The sequence below is a fragment of the Trachurus trachurus genome, assembly GCF_905171665.1.
Source record: "Trachurus trachurus genome assembly, chromosome: 1".
Classification (NCBI taxonomy): Eukaryota; Metazoa; Chordata; class Actinopteri; order Carangiformes; family Carangidae; genus Trachurus; species Trachurus trachurus.
In genome coordinates, this window is record NC_139891.1 from 31480869 (window position 1) to 31503290 (window position 22422).

The window sequence follows — 22422 nt, forward strand, 5'->3', positions numbered from 1 at the left end:
AAAGCAGGTTAATGACGTATTTCTTAGGTGTTTTAAAGTTTTCTAGTCAGCAGTCTCCATCAGAGAAGGTCAGATAACAGGTTTGACTCCATAAAACTATAGAGAGGATGGTTTTTAAATGTCATGTTTCCTCTGACATTTTCTTTCTCTCTCTGCAGGATGTGTCCAATTTTCCAGATCTCCAACGTGACAGGGGAGAACATGGACCTGTTGAAGATGTTCTTGAACCTCCTGTCGTCTCGGACCAACTTCAGCAACGACGAGCCGGCCGAGTTTCAGATCGACGACACGTACTCAGTACCGGTATGAACTCTGAACGCACACCCACCCGCTCCTTTAGCCCTCTGTTCTGTTTCTCTCTCTAACACATGACAGTGGTTTCAACGGGCTGACAGTGATCAGTCCCTGCAGAGACACGCATCCTGGAAAACCTGGAAAATGGGTGACCAATTTTCCTGTCATGGAAAACTTATGGAAAATGAGAAAAAAAATGTCCTGGAAAAATCCTGGAGAATTATTTATCACATTACGTATATTCGAGAAAGGGAAAGTATAGAATACAATTGTTTTCAAAGATCGTGTGTTGTGTTTTTAATCATAATTTTAAAAAAGAATAATATGTTAAAAACATATTTTTATCAGTATTTCCTTTTTTTTTTAATCAATTACTAGACATTTCATGCAACCCCATTTGAATTCCAGGTGACCCCATGTGGGGTCCCGACCCCAAGGTTGAAAAACACTAGGGTAACCCTTTAATTTACAAGCCGCTGATTACGTGATAATGTCAAGAAATATGTCTAGAAATTGCGTGGAAATAACGGCCTATTTTATAGTAATGTCCAGAAATAACAGTCAATTGAAGAAAGAAGACTTGGTGGAGAAATTCTGACCTTTCCCCAAAAAAATCAAAGCATTAAAAGCATGTGTAACCTTTTGCCTTTATGTAAAAATGACATTACTATGAAACTGAACATTATTTCAAGGCTATTTCTTGACATTATCACATAATTATCACGTAATTAGTAGCTGTAAATTAAAGGGTTACCACAAAAAGGTTAAATGTACAAAATAAGGTTCAACTGACAATGAGAAAAGTTTTCCCAAGCATGAATGGGACGGGGGATGTATTAGTTAATGGCATAATAACCATGGATGCAAACAGCGCGCCGAAAAGCGAAACTCGCTTTTTTCATGACCAATTAGGTGACTTGTGTGAATCGTTCAGATCCGAAGAGTTTTTGTTTTTGAGGGGGGGGGGGGTCTCGGCGTCTCAGCTGGGGTCAGTAAAATGTTTTTCTAACAGGCTGACAGTGACAATCACGTGAAACTGAGGCGAACTCATTCATGGTTGTCTCTGATTATACTGGTAACAGCCTACCTCCAATGCGCGACGTGCGCGCTCGTTATCCAAAGCGGCGCGTAGCCGCGTGCAGTCGGTGCGACGGCGACGCTGTTTTTCCCCCCGTGCGTGTCCATGGAGCTGTGCGCCGCGGACATGCACGGTTCCCTACGTTGCTGTGTCAGGCAGGTGTTTCTCACAGAGCTCTGCCCCGTTTCAGAGGTGAGGGAGAGACGTCGCCTCCGCGATGTAGAATGTGTTCAATTAAAGTGAAACTAACACATTATATAGGCCTAAATGTCCATTACACACTGAATGAAACATTCCATGTCTTTATTTATTCAGTTTTTTTTAATAGTAATAATTATGACTAACATTCAGTGAAGACCTAAAATTCAGTATCTCCAAAATTGAAATATTGCAAAGGATCTTTTTATTTTTATTTTTTTAAGCCTATAGAAATGTTGGCCTTCTGAAAACTATGTCCATCTATAATCAATCAATCAATACTTGGTTGGGGTTGAACTACTGGAAATTGACTTTTAAATGATATTGTAATGTAATAATTTGTTAATGGTGAGCACCCCCCCCCCAGACAATTCCTCTCTTTTTTGGTCCTGACCCGTTTGCATCCCTGAATAACATTTCCGTCATAATGTAGCAGCTGAATCCTGGAAACTGATTTCAAGAAAAGAGTGGGAACCCTGAGAGCAGTGACGTTACACCGACAGTATTTGTATGCAGAGGTTGGTTTGTCGGTGCTTTTAAACAGCAGAGAGGGAGATAAACACAAGCAGCTTCTATATACAGTCACAGCACTGAAAGCTTCAAGAGTTTTATTTTCCTTGAATGCTTCCTGGGTGAAAGCAGAACCAGCAGACATTGTGGGGGGAAACTGAGAGTTGTACTTTCTGGCTGTGAAAAGGACGACTGTGGCAGAACCTTCATGATAAAGCCAAGTTTCACAGCTTCAGGTGTTTGTGTTCAGGCTCGGTGGGATGGATGACGACGTCTCTGTGGAAAGAAAAGAGACTGTAACTGATGTGTGGATCCTCTTGTCTTGTCTGCAGGGCGTGGGCACAGTAGTTTCCGGGACTACGTTACGTGGATTGATACGGCTCAACGACACGCTGCTCTTAGGCCCAGACCCGCTCGGCATCTTCATCCCCATCGCCGTCAAATCCATCCACCGCAAGCGGATGCCCGTCAGAGAGGTTCGCGGCGGACAGACGGCGTCCTTCGCTCTAAAAAAGGTATGAATTTCCATCTGCTGCAAAAAAATCGACAGGGAGGAAACCTAACAGAGTTTTTTTTTTTTTTTAAGTGAATTATTCAGAAACTTTTTAAATGTAATATGCATACAAATGAGTTTCCTAACTTTATAATCACTTCTGTAATGCATGTAAATCCCAACGTGTGGGAGCAGGTAGTCTTCTGTCTCTAAGTCTTGGCTTCATCACCTCACAGACTTTGTTTTTCTTTTTCACCCTGCTGTTCTTTCCTGTGTTTTACTTTCCTGCGTGTGTGTGTGTTTGTGTTTGTGTGTGTGTGTGTGTGTGTGTCCTCAGATCAAACGTTCATCCATAAGGAAAGGAATGGTGATGGTGTCCCCGAAGCTGATGCCAGTAGCCACCTGGGAGTTTGAGGCCGAGATTCTGGTGCTGCATCACCCAACCACGATATCCCCGAGATACCAGGCCATGGGTCAGTGAACGCACCGCCACATGCTTCTGATCTGTTCCCTCCCTCCATCTTTCTTTCCTTCCCCTTTCCCTTCCTTCTTTCCTCCTATTGTTCCCTTTGTCTTTCCTTTCTTCCTTCTTTCCCTTTGTCCTTCCTTCCTTCCTTCCTTCCTTCCTTCCTTCCTTCCTTCCTTCCTTCCTTCCTTCCTTCCTTCCTTCCTTCCTTCCTTCCTTCCTTCCTTCCTTCCTTCTATCACTTTGTCCTTCCTTCTTCCCTTCCTTCCTTCCTTTCGTCCTTCCATCCTTGACCCAGGAGGACAACAGGAGGGTTAAGTATTAAAGTATTAAAAGCCTTTTTGATTTAAAAAGACACAGGTCAGTGATGGTTCACATATTAGGGGGGGGGGTCATTCCACGGTCTGGGTGTGGCTACAGAAAACACCCGATCACTCAAATGTTTAGACTTTGACCAACAGACACTGGTTGTATGACCTCAGCTCTGTTTTTGTCCTGTAGTGTGAGTAGGTTGGATGAATAATGTGGAGCGAGGCCGTTGTACTTGTGTCTGGGAGTGTTGGTTAAAAGACGGGCTGTGGCATTTTGCACGTGTTGCAGGCGACTAATGGAGGACTAGGAAACACCACCGTAGAGTTTTGAACCGACAAAAGCATGAATGAGTTTCTCAAGGTTAGCACAGCTAAGAAAGAGCTTCACTTTAGCTTTCACTAAAAGACACAACTGAAAAACAGCTTTAAACAGGAACTAAGCAGGATTTCTCCCGTGGCTATGCTACATTTTTACCTTAATTAAAAAGCTCTGGAGTAGTTGAGTAGTAGTGATCGTTAACTACATGACTTGTGACTTTTTACGAGTGAGTGAGTAGTACCTGGCCGCCGCCCCGGTGTCCCAGCTCTCATCTCAGCGGCACCGCCACATAAACGCACTCCGTAACCTGCAATCTTTTGTTTATGACAGTTAAAACTACACAGATACACACGTAGTAACATTGTATAAATGTTATATAACGTTATCCACCGCTCCATGTATTGATTTTTCGCCGGCTTTGTTAAAAACAAATGCACATGGCCAGGAGGAGGGTTAGCAAAACAGAGGAAGAGCGACCAGACTTGCATAGTTCCTCATAGTTTGTTAGTTGAATTTTAAACCACTGTCAAACTTAACCCAGAGGTATCAATATGTCCCAGTCGTTCTAGCCTGTGTAGATCTTGTGTGTGTTGGTACAATTTATAAAGAGGTCTAGCTTCATGAAAAAATGAAAAGCCGAACAGAAAGTCCTATAAAGAGATAAATAATCCTCTCTCTCTCTGTGTTTCTGTGCCATCGTACCAGTCCACTGTGGCAGCATCAGACAAACGGCCACCATCCTGACTATGAATAAGGACTGTCTGAGGACAGGGGACAAGGCCTCCGTCCACTTCCGCTTCATCAAGACCCCCGAGTACCTGCACTGTGACCAGAAGCTGGTGTTCAGGGAGGGACGCACCAAAGCCGTGGGCACCATCACCAAGGTACCGGAGGCTTCCAGCATCAACACACACACACACACACACACACGCACACACACCAGAACAACCACAGCTGATTTCACATCACAATAATGTAGGGATGTCACGATTATAGATTTTCCTTGTACGATTATTGTCCGAGAAATAATCACGATATTACGATTATTATGCATTAATTAATTTCACAACGTATGAAAGTGTAAAATCAAATATAATTGCATTACTAGTTATTTTCACTAAATATTTAAAGGATCTACTATTAATAGTCTATATAACCAAGTATTAATCGTCCAGTGTTGTAAGTGTTTAAATATTCAAATAATTAATTGTCATCTATACCAAATGTTCAAGTTTATTTTAATTGTTTATTTGTTTTTTTATCACAAATGACATGCTAACATTTAAATTTCTACCAATTGTACGTTACGCTAGGTAAATGGACCAGTATTTCTTACATTTACCTTTACTTTGGTGCACATCTGCCTTTCCAACATAATCTTTTTTGGAAAGTGACGGTATTAAGGAATCTTTGCGATTAATTAATTGTGGCGTTTTAATACCACGATCAATTGTGAAACAAGTAATCGTGACATCCCTATGTAACAATAATGTCATGTTGTGCTCAATCTCCTCAGCTTCTCCAATCAGTGAACACCCAGGCAGCTAAGGCCCAGCAGGCCAAGGCGCAGCAGGCCAATAAGAAGATCGGCACAGCGGCCAATGAGGAGGCTGGATCGACAGCGCGGCCGCCCAGTCCCAACGCAGCGCAGCTACCAGTGAGTAAAACCATGTCCAGTAGGCCTCAAAGAAAAGAAGTCAGGTGTAAAAACATGAACATTTACTAATAATAACATTCTTTATTCAGCCGGTGCCCTCATTAAAAAGTACGTAGTAAACAGAACCAAGGTAAATTCATGGACATATGATAATAAAGAAGGCAGTAACCTTCCTCTCTGGATCGTATCATTCATAGGAAAATATATTTTTCAGAGTTGAGTTTTGTCGAGTCGCATCACAAGGGCACATTCCTTATTTAACACATGGCTTTGAAATTAAAAGGCAAGGTAATATTGACACAGTGAAGGAGAAACACCTGCTTCCTGTTCCTTCCTGCTTTTGACTGTTTTTTAAAACTCACCACTTAATTCTTCTCTCACTCTTCCCTCTCTCGCCCGTTCTCCTCCATCCTTCAATTATCAACATTTTTCTCCCTCCTCCTCCTGTGTTTACTGTTTTTCCTCCAAATCTCCTTCTTTATATCTCATTATTCTACCCATAATGCCCTGTTTTCATCTCTCCATATGGCTGCACCTGCCCTCTCCTTATTTATCTTATTTTCTTTCCGTTACTTACCTCTTTATTTGCCGGCTCATCATCACCGCCACCTCCTTTCTGCTTCTTCTGCCCTTTTCCTCTGCTCCCTCCCTCTCTCCCTCTGTCTTGGCATGCTGCGTCAGACAGTGGCAGAGGAGGAGGAGGTTCTGTGTAAAGATGGAAACAAGGAGAACAAGGTAAAGAGGTTTCTGCAGACTCTACTCCCTCGTCCCTCACTCCTACAGTTTGTTTATGTTGTTGTTTTTCTCAGACTCGACTTCACAAACCGAAGCTCTGTGAGCACGGCACGCTTCACTTCAGCGCCGTCTTACTTTGTATATTCACCCATCAGCTCCTCAGTCGGTGCATCTCCTGTGTTTTACGGCTGCCCACTGAGCTGCTTCACCTTTTAGCAGTGAAGTAGATGCTGAGCCGGAGCCCAGTGGTGGGCTGGGGTTTAGAAACAGTCGAGGCACAGAGAAATAACATTCTTACAGTCTGTCAGTGTGAAGTCTAATTCAACTAATACAGAGCATCTGCACATGTTCTGTAAGAAAAACTAAGGGCGTTGTCACACCAACCTGTATAGTTCCCTTCAAACTAACTCTTGTCTCGCCCCTCCGTGCGGACCAAACAAGCCGAACCGGTCTCAGTGCGGTTCAAAATTAAAATTAAAAGTTTGTAGTAATGCAATATGTTATTATTTGAGTTTTCAGATGTATTTCCATTTGATACATGAAATTAGATAATCCTTTATTTATCCCACGATGTGGAACTTTACAGTGTTGCAGCAGCAGACAACAGTGAAGGTTTATAGAAAACATAAAATAAATATTAAGCAATAAAAAGAGCAATATTTGTAAGAGAAGCAGTCTGTAGGACAATGTATACAAGAAATGATTGTTTCTGTACAGATATACTATCTGTGATTGGATGTCTATGTATTTGTAAAAGTAATTCTGAACAGAAATGTAACATCAGTCTTGTATATGTACACACAGTCTGCTGTGACCACCCACTACACCTTGTCTCTGTCTCTTCATGCTGTTGCTAAGATGGATAAAAATAAGTTATTCCAGTATTTGTGTTAACATCTAGTAGTGGTGAAAATGTAAAAGTTCACTGTGACCTCATAAACACTGGTTATGACACAATTAAACATTATTGTCTAATTGGATGAAATGAAATGAACATTTTATATCCTCATTGAAAAAACACTTGTACATCACACTGTAACCCAGGAAGGAGAGAATGTGATCATAGTTTCTGTCAGTTGGCTGGTCAGTGGAGTCATAAACTATTCAATAATTAAACTGTATATTATAACTAAACTTATAACTATGAGAAACTTTAACATCGTCTTTAACTTCTTGACCTTTTTAGTTAAAGACACGAGTGAAAAATGCATTTCTTTACGTCTAAGCTGATATAAGCTCACTGTCATGTTCCCGTGTGTGTGTGTGTGTGTGTGTGCAGCTCAAGTCTGGAGGCGGCGGGCGCAGGAGAGGCGGTCAGAGGCATCGAGGGAAAGGCCTGAACGCCGCCACCATCTCCACAGCGGTGCCGGCCGGAGCAGCAGGCACAGCGTAAACCACAACAAAACAAAAAAAACCCCACAACCCTTCATTTCCTCTTTGGCTCTTGTCGTCTCTTCACAGGGAGGGAAAGTGACCGCTCTGATGGTTGTGTACAGACCGACTGCACTCGTTTCTTTAATATAAAGTGATTACTCAGCAACTTTGAATCATAAGAGTGAGTTATTTTCCAGATGAAGTCCATTTAAAGCTTTATTGGCGTATTTACCCGTGGGCTGCAGAGGATGAGGATTTTTTTTTTTCAATTTTTTTTTCTAGTTTGAGTTTTACTGCAGTTAACTGCGAATTGTAGGTGACTTTATAAAACATGTAACATTTTCTTTTGTAATCCAGAAGTTTTGGGGGTGTTCATCTCGTCTGCAGTTGAACAGAGTTTCTTCTATAGCGTGAACCGTCAACAGAGGCGTCAGTCACTTTCCCTGCCTTCCAGTTTGCCTACCTTCGGTCCATCCTCTTTCATTTCCCCTTCCTTTTCTCTTCCTCGTCCTGCTGTGGGCCTAACTTTCATTGATGCACCCTTCCCCCCACCCCCTGGGACGACACGACACCGGGGGGTCGGAGGAGTCAACGTTTGTGTTTCGCCGGCTGAAAACCAGCTTTTTGTTTCCCCTGTTTTCTAAGAAGTTCCTCCTCATTGAGACTGACAGTTTGAACACACGCTGGGATCGGATTGAAATGAAAGGGAACTGATGCCAAACTTGAAGAGTTACAAGTGTCCCACAGACACAGCTGACATGTTCATTTTTTACCCTGAGAGCTTGAGTTGTCCCCCCCCCCCCCCCCCCGCTGAGGACCTTTCTGTTTTGTGTAACAGAGATTTCATCGGGTAAAATTTTGTGGCCAGTTAAAGAGAAAAGTTATTTTCTTTCCCTGTGATTAGAGCCACTAATGCACTATCATGAAACATCTCCTCCTAGATGAAGAGAAAACAGTCTCTCATCTGTCTGATGCAGCAATACAGAGGATTTTATACATTTTTTATTCAAGCCCTTTTCTAAATTCACACAGGTCTCATGCTGCCAATAGAGAAAAGCCTTGAATTAAAGGGATAATCCAGCGTAAATTAAACCCATGGTCTAACACGCCGTGACACAGAGTAGGCCCTGCCATCGAGAGATCAAGTTTTCCGACCGCAAACTTCTCTAGTTGTAGCAACTTCAGCAAAGACGGCATGATAGCAATACACTGCTGTCGATTCCTCCACCAGCAAACCGCCATCAAAAAGCCACAAATAACGCTCAGAACAGCACCAAACTTCGTCAACAGTACAAATAGGGTCCCAGCCCATAATACGAGGCATCAAACACCTGCTAGCTTTGCCTGAAAAGAGACGAAAGCCAAACTCACTCACTCTCCTCCACCCGCTTGCTACTAATGCAGAAGCCCTAACGAGTCGATTACCGAGCGCAGTAGAAAAGAAAAGAGTCCAGTGATGTTTAGTTCCGAAAATGCAGCGACTGTGATAGTTTGAACAACTCGACTCATTTGTTCATTTCCCTGTGAACACTGTGAACACTTGCTAGTTATTGTTAGAAACAGACAGAGAGGAACACTGATGCATTCAGTAATCGACTTGTCAGGGCTTTCCAACAAGTAGCAAGCAGCTGGTGGAGAGTAGATGAGTTGTGTTTTTGTCTCTTCTCAATAGAAACCAGGCAAAGCTAGCAGGTGTTTGATGCCTCGTATTATGGGCTTTGATGAAGTCTGGTGCTGTTCTGAACATTATTTGTGGCTTTTTTGATGGCGGTTTGCTGGTGGATAAAATCGACAGCAATGTATCGCTATCGTGTGGTCTTTCCTGAAGTTGCTACAACTAGAGAAGCCACAGGTCGGCAAACTTGATCTCTTGATCTCTCTAAACTTACACCGGAATATCCCTTTTAGCTTCCTCTAGTTCGTCCAGTGTTACAGTGACACCTTATGATGTCACCTACTTTGCTGTTTGTTAGGTCCACCTATAGATAAAACCACTGCAGTCTAACACAACACGTCCCTGCAGGAAGGTCATGATGAGGTGTTGGTTCAACCGTACGGTCAGGGTGTGGAGGCTGCAGTGTGAAGTGCTGCTGGTGAGTTTGTATTGTAATAAACTGACTGATGTTCCTGTTTGTTCCCCAGCAGCACAGACTACAGCCTACAACATGATCGTACAGGCGAGTCGACATCTCTCTCACAACAGTTTCAACACACACTGAACATTATCACCTTTGTGTTGGGAGGATTTACTGCAGCACTGTTGCAGTACACTGGCAAACAAGCACAACTCTCTAACATTTTAAAGCACTCTGACAACCAAAAACTCTAGAAACTGATCCATGTGTATCCAAAAAAAAAGAAAAAAAGGACCTTATTTTAGTATTTTTTGCCACTTGAATACAAAAACTGAACTTGTCACACACCACATTTGTCAAAAGCCAAGTAAGAACTTCTGTAATTCACAAAAAAAAAGACTTGAATCTGCACATCATCTCCTTATTCTCTATATGAACGACTGGCTGTGAAGCGTATTTTATACAAATATAAATCAGACACAAGAAGTGATGAGTCAGTTGGTTTCACACTTTTTTTTTTTTAAGTGCATGAGACGTGGAGCGTGGTGTTTTTATTCAACAGAATATGGATAATGCAAACTCGTCTCAGATTGTGCCTAATAAGCTAACAGTGCTAACTATTGATCACGTCAGACAAAGCTAAATCAGGATGTTCCAGTTTATTACCACTGACTGATCCTCTTCACTGCATTTTTTTCTACTGGTTTTATCCACTTGTTCGATGGTCCTCTTCCTCCTCATTCTCCTCCTCCTCCCAGTTTGTGGGTTTTAGATGGTGAAAGTAACTAAAAAGTGTTTGAGGAGCTTTTTTTTTTTTCTTGTTCAGGGTTTTTTCACTTCTCTCCCTCTTTCATATTCAAAAGATTTACTATTGGGTCGATCTGTCTGAGGATCTGATGATCACCACCTCCCTGAATTGCCCAGAAACCCCCCCCTCCCATACCCAACCCCACCTTTTTACCTTTTGACCATTTTCTTACCGATAGTGCATGGGTTTATTTTTTTGAAGGGACACATTTTGTGTGTATGTTTGTACAGAAATCCAACTTGTGCAGAAGAAACTAACTAAGGATAAACAAGATGCCATTTAAATTAAGTGGTGACAGTTTGTGTTGTAAATCCTTTTAAAATAAAGATGTTATACAAAATGTATAAATGTGCATAATACTTTCAGTTGATGCTGTTGTCATAGGAACGAGCTGACAGGAGGCCACCGGTGGGATTTAGTATAGCTCTGTTTTTCCAGGTTGTATAATTGCTTTGGAGGTTTTTATGCCATTATGATTTATGTAGATGAAATCGTCCAGTATTTATTTTCACTTGGCGTAGTAAGATGCGGAAATTAGAAATTTGTAATCCTGATCAGAAATCTTTGTAACCCATAAATATAAATAAGCTTTTAAAAAGGTTGTGTAAAACCCCACAGGACTCATCCATTTCCAATTTACACAGGGTCACAGGTCCCTCAACATCAATAACCATTAATAATAATAACTCTTTATGTTTATTTGTCCTTTATTTTACCCAGCAGTCCTAATAACATTAAAAAAAACACACACACACACAAAAAAAACATCCTATACAAGCGAGACCTTGCTGAGATGGCGGCTGTACAAACACTGCAGCATAAAACATAAAATAGCACAAACATGAAACACAACATTGAACTTAAACCCAACCATTTAGTTATATACATGTTCAAAAGAATAGAAAAGACATTCAATGTGATTGTGGTAAGTACAGAAGAAGCTAAATATAAAAGAATGAATTCTCCAAAATTACAACATATGCCAAATGTGACCCAACACAATTATATTTGAGGGAAAGTTTAAGATTTCTTTCCTTCCACAAACGTCACGTGATACTTTTTCATTGAAGCTTTGTCCTATGTGCATGGGTTTACAGTTGCGTGGATAATCGGCAACAGGAAGCCGAAATGACTTTCACAAAAACCTTCACACTAACACCTTTCTTACGGCTTACCACTTACCCTGCTGCTGATGCAAAGAGCTTTCAATCAAATCCGTTCAATAGTTCAGAAAAAGTCATCCTTCCGGCCATAATTATTTTCAAACACCCAAGGCCTTAATATTGTATCGTCTGTAACAACTGACTGCTTTGGTAGCATTTCAATCAAAGTCTCCCCCCCTCTGTTTTCACAGAGGTTCTTCTTCCAGATGGCAGGGAAATTGGAAATAGGTGTGAGTGTTTGCAGTGGGGTTTGAGATGAGTTGATGAACGTGGAGGTGGGGGCATGTCAAAGCTCAGCTCTAACAGTTCATAAAAGTATTAAAAAACAACCGCTTGCACCACATCTCTTTGTTTATTCCAGTTCACGCTTCATGTTTTTCATACTGACTGCTCTTTTAAAAGCTCGTCCGTCATGATGGAAAGCCAACAGCAGCAACGGTTATCAACGCTATGTCTCCCTCGGATTTGTATCTGCTTACACATTATTGTGAGTGTCAGGGCTTCATCACCGAGTCTCCAAAACCGACCGGACCGGATCGCTGTCAAAATATGCAGAGTCATCAGACCAAGTCGAGCGCGATATGGAGGGAATTATTTTGTTACTTGAGATTCTGAAAGGGCAAGGGGTGTACTCAGTGTTGCAGCCCAACCTCTCTCTCTCACACACACACACACTTTGCCAGGCTGAGCTGTCAGCATCTTACCTACACCTCTCTATTTTACATTTAATTTTAAAAAGTTCACGCTCCTATGGAAAGTCCAATCGAATAATGAGTTGTATGAAATATATTCTGCAGGCAGCTGATAGCAAGGCCACACTGTGAGTCATAATATGCTGCTAATAGAGCTGTGATCACAGAATACCTAAAAAGCTATCTGAAGGTTTTCACCGCTGTAGGAAACAGAGGGTTTTCCTTTTTCTCCTGCACTTCATATAATAACATCTTAATCAAAGTTGTTAACACCAATTTAAGGGCATTTAAGTGACTCTAAAGGCCCAGAGAACATGAAATACAGCAGTTTAAATGCTGTTGAAATAATAAAAGTTATATGTTAATATATGAAGAACTAACTTTTAAATTAAATGTACCCGGGTGTTAACCCATAGATTGTGAAGATTGCAGCTACCTAGAAGTTTCTGTCGAGCTGTTGAAGCTCAGATACCTCTTTTTCCACCAAGGCAAGTTTTTCTTGCTTTGACAGACCAAGAACTGGCCCCTGGTCTGGAAAAGAAATGAGGAAAAAAAAGAGGGTTCATAAGTTGAACTCCATTACCATCCAGCTGTAGCACCAGCTAAGAACTAGCCCTGGGTTCATCGTGGTGGGAGTGGAGAAAGAGTCAGCCGCTCTGCCTTTGCAATCATTGCAGTGCCTGACTCTGAAGTCCCAGCTAATTCCCCAAATGGGACATTATGGGGGAACTATTCACCTTTCACCTACTCAGCAATCTGGCAACACATGGACCTTTGTCTGATGTAAGAGAAGGGCGACCGTGCAGGTTTATCTATACCTAAAGGCACACAATGCATTTGTAGCAGGCCACATAAAAGTGGAGATGGGCCCATTCTCACCCACACTCCGTCTGCTAACTCAATACAATAGATTCAGTCCAACACTGGAGCCGGGGCACTGTTCGTTTATCACTGACTACAACGTGGTGGTGGCCTGTGGTGGGGTAGGAGGGTCTGGCCCGGTGACAAAAAAGAAAAGGAAAAGTTCATACTATTATTAATGAAAATGCCATTAAGTTGGCAGATAGCATAGCCTGCAGAGGGAGGAAGTTGGATGAGTAGACTTCGCTCCTTGCCAGAAGATAAACTTGAGATTCTTACAAATCTCTCAGTGGGACGTAATTGTTTTGTAAAAAATGGTCACATTTCCACAGTAGCAGTGTAGAAAGAAGAAAAGAAGTCTTCTTTCTATCAACAGACATTCAAACATGGGACCTAAAGATACTGATATTTAATAGGCATTTGCATTAAATCAACAAACAATATTTGGCTCAAAGGGATAGTAGCATGTGTTTAAAATGGGGTTGTATGATCTACAAATAGCCCCTAAGTACTTTAATTGCAGTAGAAGACTCTCTGCACTCCTTCCGTTAGCAACACCAGCCCATAGCCCTGCCCAGAGATTTACAACTTACAGTGTTGTGAACAGACCCAAAGAAACGGCCTATTTTCGCGGCCTAAAAGAGGTTTTACCTGAAAAAAAAAATACACAGTTCCATTGTTCGCTATAATATAGTTTTTTCCAGCCCCTCAAAGTGCAGGAAAAACACAGTTTTTATTTGGACCTAACCAACTTCTGATTGGCGGGCGCTAACCCTGGGCGGAGGGATACGTGAGTTGGTTAGGTCCAAATAAAAACTGTGTTTTTCCTGCACTTTGAAGGGCTGGAAAAAAGTATATTATAGCGAACAATGGAACTGTGTATTTTTTTTCAGGTAAAACCTCTTTTAGGCCGCGAAAATAGGCCGTTTCTTTGGGTCTGTTCACAACACTGTATGTTGTAAATCTCTGGGCAGGGCTATGGGCTGGCGTTGCTAACGGGAGGAGTGCAGAGAGTCTTCTACTGCAATTAAAGTACTTAGGGGCTATTTGTAGATCATACAACCCCACTTTAAAAAAAATGCTACTATCCCTTTAAACTGAACCCAAGAAATCCAAGTAGCACCAGTATGTTTGTAGATGAACATCAACCTTCCTTACCACGACTCATGTCAGTCTTCTGTTGGCAGTAAAAAAAAAAAAAAATCCCCTCTGATAAATGAAACCCCAAATCCAATTTGTGGGGTATAATTAGTAAAAGCCCCCCAAAAACAAAGAGCCTTAAGCGTAATCCAGCGCAGTCTAGAGACCAAGTATGACTAAATACCAGCGTCATCCCAAGTGGCTTCATTGTGCCAGAAAGCCTGGTGAAAAATGTTTTTATGGACCTAAACTCAACACACAGGAGGTTCTATAAGAGAAATTCAGCATTTTCTGCCAAAAAAACTAAAGGGTTTTTGTTTTTCCCATGAGTACTCAAAGGCAAAGTTTTGCCCATACAGAACAGATTTTGGCATATACTGTACTAGTTTCACAGCCAAGAGATCCATGTTAGAGTTTTGGGATTACTTTATTTATGCTGTGGATTATTCATCTTTAAGGCTGTAACACATAGCACTGTGTTTATAGTAATGTAATCGTCGCCTGCACTTGAGGACTCTTTAGTCCATGAGCCCCCCCTCAAAACTAGATAAACACTGGTGTCATCTCAGCGAGAACAGATAACAGCACTATGGAACAGCACGGCAATGTGCAGTCATCATCGCCGTCATCAAACGAACCAGCAGTTGGCAGCATAAAATAAGATTTATCTTATAGGAGGCAGTGGCTGCTGATGTTGCCACGCTCGTGTGAGGCTGTCCATCAAAGAAATGCCATCTGTGTGTGTGTTGATAGCCATCGCTCGTTTGAAGTAGAATCTGCCTCAGCATCTGTGTTTTGCAGCTGAATTTAATAGTTGTGCTGTTGCCGCAGGAAGATGACACGGTGGGAGATAAAAACTTTTTAAACGCCCCGACAATGTTTTATTGATTTTTCAGAACTTTTTTTTTTTTTTTTTGGTGGGGGAGGGTTAAATTAAATTAGTCCAACAACCACTGGAGAAGTCAGGTGATTTATTTCTACAGTTTTTCTTCACCTCTTTAAAAGTATAATGTAATTTACACAGGGTAATGGCAAAAAATATCATGATGAGCCCTCAACTTACTGTAATTAAAGAGAAGCCTGCAAAATAGTTCATGTTATCGATCCACTTCCTGGAACTGCAGCATACTGTATTTGATATAATATGTATAATAATTATTTGTATCCATTCAAATAATAGTAGAACTTGCAGTAATAGGCTGCAAAACAAGAATATATAGCACCATAATTCTTTGGAAGTGCAATTCCTCATCAGTCTTACCCAGAAATTCTCCACCTACTTTTGTAAATAGTTTGACATGATTACATTTTAAAAGAGCGGTATAGTGACAGTTGCATCACATAAAGTGACTGAAATAATTATATATCCATACAGATACTTGGAAATTGTAGAAAGAGACTCCATAGCTAATAATAACTTCCATCATGAAACATCATTTAATAAGCGTAGACAGTAGAGGTGACACTTTTCTAATTGACTCCCCATTAGATGTCAGTAGTGGTGATAAGTTATTAGGAAATAATGTCTTTATTAAACTGCTCCGAGCGCATGACTAAAAGAGCTTTTCTGTTTTATTTTGACATGTGCATGTTCTGGAAAAGAGAGGCCAGCTCCATTAATTAGTCCTGTTCAACCGGTGGCTCTTTGTACAGTAGTGAATCCAATCATTATATACCAACTGGCACTGAACAGAACATATACAAGACTGTATAGCATTAAAGCTCCACATTGTATTTATAACATACATTTTTCTAAGATGATTATAAGTCTAGTGAAAGATCCTGCTGCATTTTCTGCAACTGGTTTATTAACGATGAGAAGTACTAATGGAAGCTCAAACTGAAATGTTATGTTCCAGCGTTTAATTACTCTAATGGATCCCAATCTTTTTCCATCTCGTGGGAAAATGTTGGCGGCCCACATCCGACCCCTTAACAATACAGAGGCCAAATAATTTGCTCTGAAAGCACTTTTCATTTTGATGCTAACGACTGAACATCCAGGACTGAACTGGAAACAGCGGAAGATCAGTTTTTCCTTTTTTTTTTTCATTTAACAGGGCCAGAGATCACTTGTTGATTCACCGCCTGTCTTTACTCTCTTTGCTTCTATTGCTAGCTAGCCAGCTGGTGCTCCAGTTTTTTCATAGATTATTAAATTAGCACATCCAAAATGGCAAACAAACATATGATGCAGTGATTTGAACTCCCTGCAAAGCTTGACTTCTGCTGAAATACAATTTTCAACAAGTTCAATATTTTTAAAGATTATTTCAAGATTGTTCTGATTTGCAAATGGTTTTCCGGACGACTTATAATAACTTCACGGCCCACAGGTCCATTAGGTTTTCAAATCGTGTGCTCAAATCTTGTGTCCATTAAAGGAGCGTCTTACAGTCGGACAGTAATGAGCACTGTGTGTGTGTGTGTGTGTGTGTGTGTGTGTGTGTGTGTGTGTGTGTGTGTGTGGGGAAAAAGCCCTGAAGTCTCTGTAGATATAGCAAATAAATGATGCTGTGATAACATCTTACAAGCTAATTACCTCTCCAAAGTATGCTTCAATGGGGATTTCCTTCAATTACGAGAAGATCAAGTCTTTGATTGATCAATTGATGGACGGCTCATTATCAGACTTAGCGGTAGTGATTGATGCTGCTTCCAGTTCCTTCACCGATCCATCCCATCGCCCCAGAGCTTGGATTGCCTGGTTCGGAGAACTGTCAAAATGCCAGGATGTTGTATCTGGTTTCAGAATGGCCTTTGAGAATCTATAGGTACCTCCTATGTTGCTTGATAATGGCAGGACAGACACATTTTATTTTATCACTGAGGCACAAACACTTGGGGAGTTGAGCCTTCAGTCTTGACAGCCCATCATTTCCTGTGCAGGACGGTGTCGTTGTCACGGCATTTGGCAGTGTGACCTCTAATGTTACTCCTGCTCAGCTCTTCGCCGTTAAAATTCAGAGGGTGGTCTCCTCCCAGAGTGTCTCCGGTCATCCAATATTCATGTTCAGCCGTGCTCCCATGGTCATTCCCAACGGACTGCAACGCTCAGGAGAAACTCGGCATAGAGCAACATTTTATTTTTTTATTTTTTTTAAACTTTTTACTCGTCCTCTTTTCTCCTGCTATCCAGCTCTTTTTTTTTGTTATTTGTTGTCCACTGCCTGCTTTCATGCTCTCTTTGCTTTCATTTTCCATTATTTTATGAGCCTTCACACATAGCTACTTTTCTGAAAATGTTAGTATTACCTTATCGCTCACTGTGGTAACTATATTTTACATTTATATACCCACACTGTGTATTTCAGAAAAAGCTTTTCTCTGTTTGTTTGTTTTTTTTCATATCACTCATCACTAACATCAGCAGAATCACTCAGCCTGGTATTGATCGGCGCTGTGTGCTTTGCATCATCATAATGTAATAGCCACAGCCACCTGTGGGCTTGGGTGGGAAAGATATACAAGATACAAGATCTGGCTGCAAACACCTTCCACTTGATGTTCATGCTGTCTCCTCAGCTGCTTCGTTTTGATGAAGACGCTCACTTCTCTGCTGCACATGGATCATAAGTCTAAAGTCTATCTGTGGGGATTTGTTTGTGATGAAGAACAGTAAAAGTATTTTTGCCGTGCAGACACACACCTGCTTGACACTCCCTGAGAGAGTGAAGCACTAGAGAAGAATTTTATATAAACCTGATGCCCAATGTTAAAGGGATAGTTCAACATTTTGGCAAATTGGCCCATTGCCATAATCCCTATAGTCATAGCAGTAGGTTTGTTACCTTTAATTGTCGGTGCAAGCTATTTTTAAAATGGCACAGCAGAGCTGCGAGCTGCTCAGAGCTACACTACGGCGGCTCATGGGATTTCTTGGTTTCCCTCATCAAACTCATCAAATACACAATCCAACAACTCCAAAACACTCTGGTGGACAAGTTGTGACCTGCACATTCACCACGCTATGGGGAACACGCATCAGCGGTTTTGCATGAATTTACCTCTCAAACAACTCTGTCTGGTAACGTTCTGTTATTATCTCATAGCGTGGTGAATGTGCAGGTCACAACTTGTCCACCAGAGCGTTTTGGAGTTGTTGGATTGTGTATTTGATGAGTTTGTTGAGGGTAACCAAGAAATCCCGTTAGCCTCCGTAGCGTAGCTCTGAGCAGCTCACGGCTCTGCTCTGCCATTCTAAAAATAGCTTGCACCAACAATTAAAGGTAACGAACCTTCTGCTATAACTATAGGGATTGTGGCAATGGGCCAATTTGCCAAAATAAACATTTTGGGAGCATACAGTGTGGCGAGTCCCCTCCTTTTTGTCGCTTTCACCTCCCTGGACTCAGCACCTGGCTACACTTTGGATGTGCGTGAGCTTTTTTCCAATTTTCTTTCCAATTTGCCAAAATGTTGAACTATCCCTTTAATGTAAATCATGAATTAGACGAGTAATTATCGTAAACAATTATTATTATTTTTTTTTTTTTAATTTTCGTGTCATCCCACTACTGTGGCCCATCCCATATCATATGGGATTACAAGACACGTTTACTAACAAATCAAAAACTAGACAGTCCTTCCTGTTGGTATTACCCGCCACACATGCGACACATCTGTATATCGCTCTCCGTCTCATCGCCATCAGTGACCACTGCACTGATCTGTACCTGAAACATGGTACACAAATATATTTATAATCCTAAATCTCCTCTGACACATCCACAGTCGCACCAATTTACTCTTTATTTCCACTCTGCTATAGCTAATGCTTGCTAATGCTGCATCTGCTGCAGCTGTTTAATATTAATGTAATATTGCAAGGTGGATAGCATCACTGCACCACCTCTTATCTTATTGTAACACACACACGCATTGTATGCATGCACACAGTCATTATGGTTCCACATTATGACTTAATGAAGCTATCTAGTTCTTTTGGCTCAAGTTTGCAGACACCACTGTCAACAATGACTCATATCCTAGTTGTAATTGCGACCAAGGGACTGATGGGAAGAATGCCCACTAGCACAGATAAAATGAGCTGTATCCCATGTCACTCCTTGGTCTTTTTTTCTGTGGGCTTCAGTCCACTGATCTTGAGTCGCTGGAGCCCACATATCAAGTAAAATCATCAGTATTGATCTGTCCATCAGGATACAGTGTTTGTACGGCAAACATGACAATCTGCCAGTGAAGAGCTGCGGGGACCCGCTGTGGTTTACTGTACCAGGAGAGATAGAGCAGACAGACTGATGGACAGATGGAGAGGAGTATGCTGGCAGCAAAACAGGCAGAGGGAATAGTCTATTGATTCAAAATATGGGTGGGTGAGGAGAGAGACGATGAGATGGAGAAAGGGGAAAAAAGGAGCGTTACCTGACTCTGAGAACAAGACAATGGGATGAGATGATTAATCCACGGCTACAAAAACAATGTGAGAAAACATTTTAGATGATTAATATGTTGTTTGTTACTACAACTTCAGTAAGGTGGTTTTATTGGTTGTTAATGTCCTATTAGATGTTTCCACAGATACAGTATGCTGCTGCAAGACGACGGCAGGTTTTTTCCCAAGAGGACAGAACTCCAACGAGGTATCCCTGCAGCACAAAATCCATTATCCCTGTACCTCATTACAGAAGACACACCTGGAGAACTATTGACAGCTACATGAAGCTGCAAACAAAGCTCATTACTAAGGAAGTTAGACCTGATGAAAACAGAGAAGTTTAAGATAAGAAAACTTGGAATCAATGCTCTGGGTTCACCTTTGACCTTCCATACAATCCATACCTAAATTCACACACTTAGAAGATTATATAGTGTAGTTCATCTGTTGGAATATATTCCCAGACCTTAAAGGGATAGTTCAACATTTTGGCAAATTGGTCCATTCCCTATAGTTATAACAGTAGGTTTGTTACCTTTAATTGTCGGTGCAAGCTATTTTTAGAACGGCGGAGCAGAGCTGCGAGCTACTCAGAGCTACGCTACAGAGGCTAATGGGATTTCTTGGTTTCCCTCATCAAATTAAAAAAATACACAATCCAACAACTCCAAAACCAGAGCATTTAGAAAAAAGAGCTCACAGCTCTGCTCCGCCGCTCTAAAAATAGCTTGCACCGACAATTTAAGGTAACAAAGCTACTCTTAAACTATAGGGATTATGGAAATGGACCAAATTGCCAAAATGTTAAACTATCCCTTTAACAGGAATACGATAAATACGATAAATAAGGGATATGATGAATAAGAACGTATGCTACTGACACATTCACTTCAATGAATCATCATCCTTATTCTTTGCATGTTTGTTGATGATTTTGTCCTTGAAAGAAAAAGCATTCAGACTCATTGAGGTTACTTTAGACACAACGTTTGGTGGACTGTGCTTGAAAATCAATACGATTCCACGAACATCTTGGTGTGAGTGAAGCTCTCCTCTTTGTTCTTAAAACAAACTTTTTTCTTTTTCTTTTTCTTTTTTTTTTCCAAATGTGTTTAATGTCAGATAATTGTGATAAGGCATCAGGGATTATAGTTTTCAATCTCTCAGAACTATTTCCTTTAATGTTAAGCTGGCGCCGTTGCATCAGTGAGTGAAGCTAAATTTGCTGATTTGGGAGGAATGGTCGATGACGGGGGGGTGGAGCGAGGATAAAGGCTGCAGAAATGAGCCGCTCAGCACAAAAAGCCAGATAGAGTCACATTCACACAGTCAAGGACAGACACTTAGTTCTTAAACAGGGATGGATTTCACAACCGTTTATTCACTTAAGCTTTTCAATTTAAGCAGCTTTATTGTTAAATTCAGTGACCCAGCTAGAGCTGCTAACCACGGATGAGTTTCCATCAGTTTGGGTTTCTACTTAGCGTCCCATTACAGGCAAAATCCTGTTTTAGCAGCTTTTCCACTCTCAGATAAATTAAATTTTGAGGAGAAATTGAAAGTTTTGGCTCAAAAATATCATCTCAAACCACAAAAACATCCACAGTGGAAAAAATCTCTTCCTCTCTTTTTTGACTTTGCAGAACTTCAGTAAAAGTTAAATCACAACGGCTATATGACAAATTCATCCAAGTTTGCGTCAAATGTTTTAATATATTCATAGTTACAGCACATGTAATGAATTTGCCCGTGTTTCTATACCTTACTGTCCTCTGTAAGACACTCCATGACAGCCTTTTCATAAGCCTGAAAGACGTGGCTTGGCAGATTTTAAATTATTCATGCAGCTCCGAGCTCCCGGCTTGACTGGTTGACACTTAACACACCAATCCTTGTCATTGTGCTTCTGAAAGCTACTGGGGAGGGTTTGTGTATTAAAGATAAAGCTGTATAGTCCAATGTTTGTGTCCTAGATTCCTTAAATAACAGGTGGCTGATCAGCTGCTTTGCAAGACTCCTGAAAAAAATAACTAAAGTATAGTAACCCTTCACCGGGGCATCACAGCATCTTCATTTGCAACCGTTTAAAACTCCAATCATCCTAAATGATGTTCAGACATGTTGCATTCAAAGACATTTAATATATTTAAAGTTATTTAATCAATCCAAAAACATTTGGGATTAATTAGCTGCAGTAAACAAGATGAGATAAAAAACAAAACCACAGGGTGATTCAGAGCCAGCAGAGCACAAAATCACCCTGTGAATAAAAAAACACATGTTTTTTTTTTTCTTCTTCTCATCACTTTCTGCTTTTATTTGGAGTAGAGCAACACAGCTGTAACTGGAGTTCAACCAGTGGACAGCGGCGAGAAAATCTGTCTTTGAATTCCTTGATATCAAGTGAAGCTTTGGATTCAGGAAGTGATTCAGTCTCCTTTGAGTCCAGCTCTCCCAGTAGCTGCATAATCCTCTGGATGAAGTCTGGACCATTCTTCCTCTTGGAGCTGCTTCAGCTCAGTCAGTCTCTGGGTAGCCGGTGTGAGCAGCTCTCTTCAGCTTTTGCAGCATCTATCTACTTTGGATTTAGGGTTCTGGGCTGTGATTGGTCATCATATTGCCATTATGTCACCCAACTTCAGAAGGTGGACAGTCACCAACCTGCCTGACACTGTCCTGGAGGAAACCTTGATGAACTTGGGATCTCCATGGGATGATATTTTCACCCAACACAGTGCTTTCCAAATGAGTCCATAAAACATGTTCCTATAGGGGCACTATAAAGAGTCAAGGTGCTGCAGCTTCCTCTGTGCTGTTCATTGCACAACGTGATGCACAATGACTCATAAA

General features: G+C 41.2%; 1 protein-coding gene across 2 annotated transcripts in view; it reads left to right on the forward strand.

The window, feature by feature from the left end:
- Positions 1-22422, forward strand: part of gtpbp1l (GTP binding protein 1, like) — a 196689-nt gene that overhangs the window by 8922 nt on the left and 165345 nt on the right. The window contains exons 9-14 of one of the 2 annotated variants that reach the window (XR_014595336.1): positions 159-303; positions 2413-2595; positions 2911-3046; positions 4375-4553; positions 5186-5326; positions 7341-9052. Coding sequence is in view for 1 of the 2 variants with exons in the window: in XM_083970315.1 (XP_083826441.1) it covers positions 159-303; positions 2413-2595; positions 2911-3046; positions 4375-4553; positions 5186-5326; positions 7341-7454 (898 nt within the window). In the remaining variant the exon portion in view is untranslated. Of the gene's footprint in view, positions 1-158; positions 304-2412; positions 2596-2910; positions 3047-4374; positions 4554-5185; positions 5327-7340; positions 10631-22422 lie in introns of those variants that run through there. The other variant, XM_083970315.1, reaches the window with a different exon arrangement.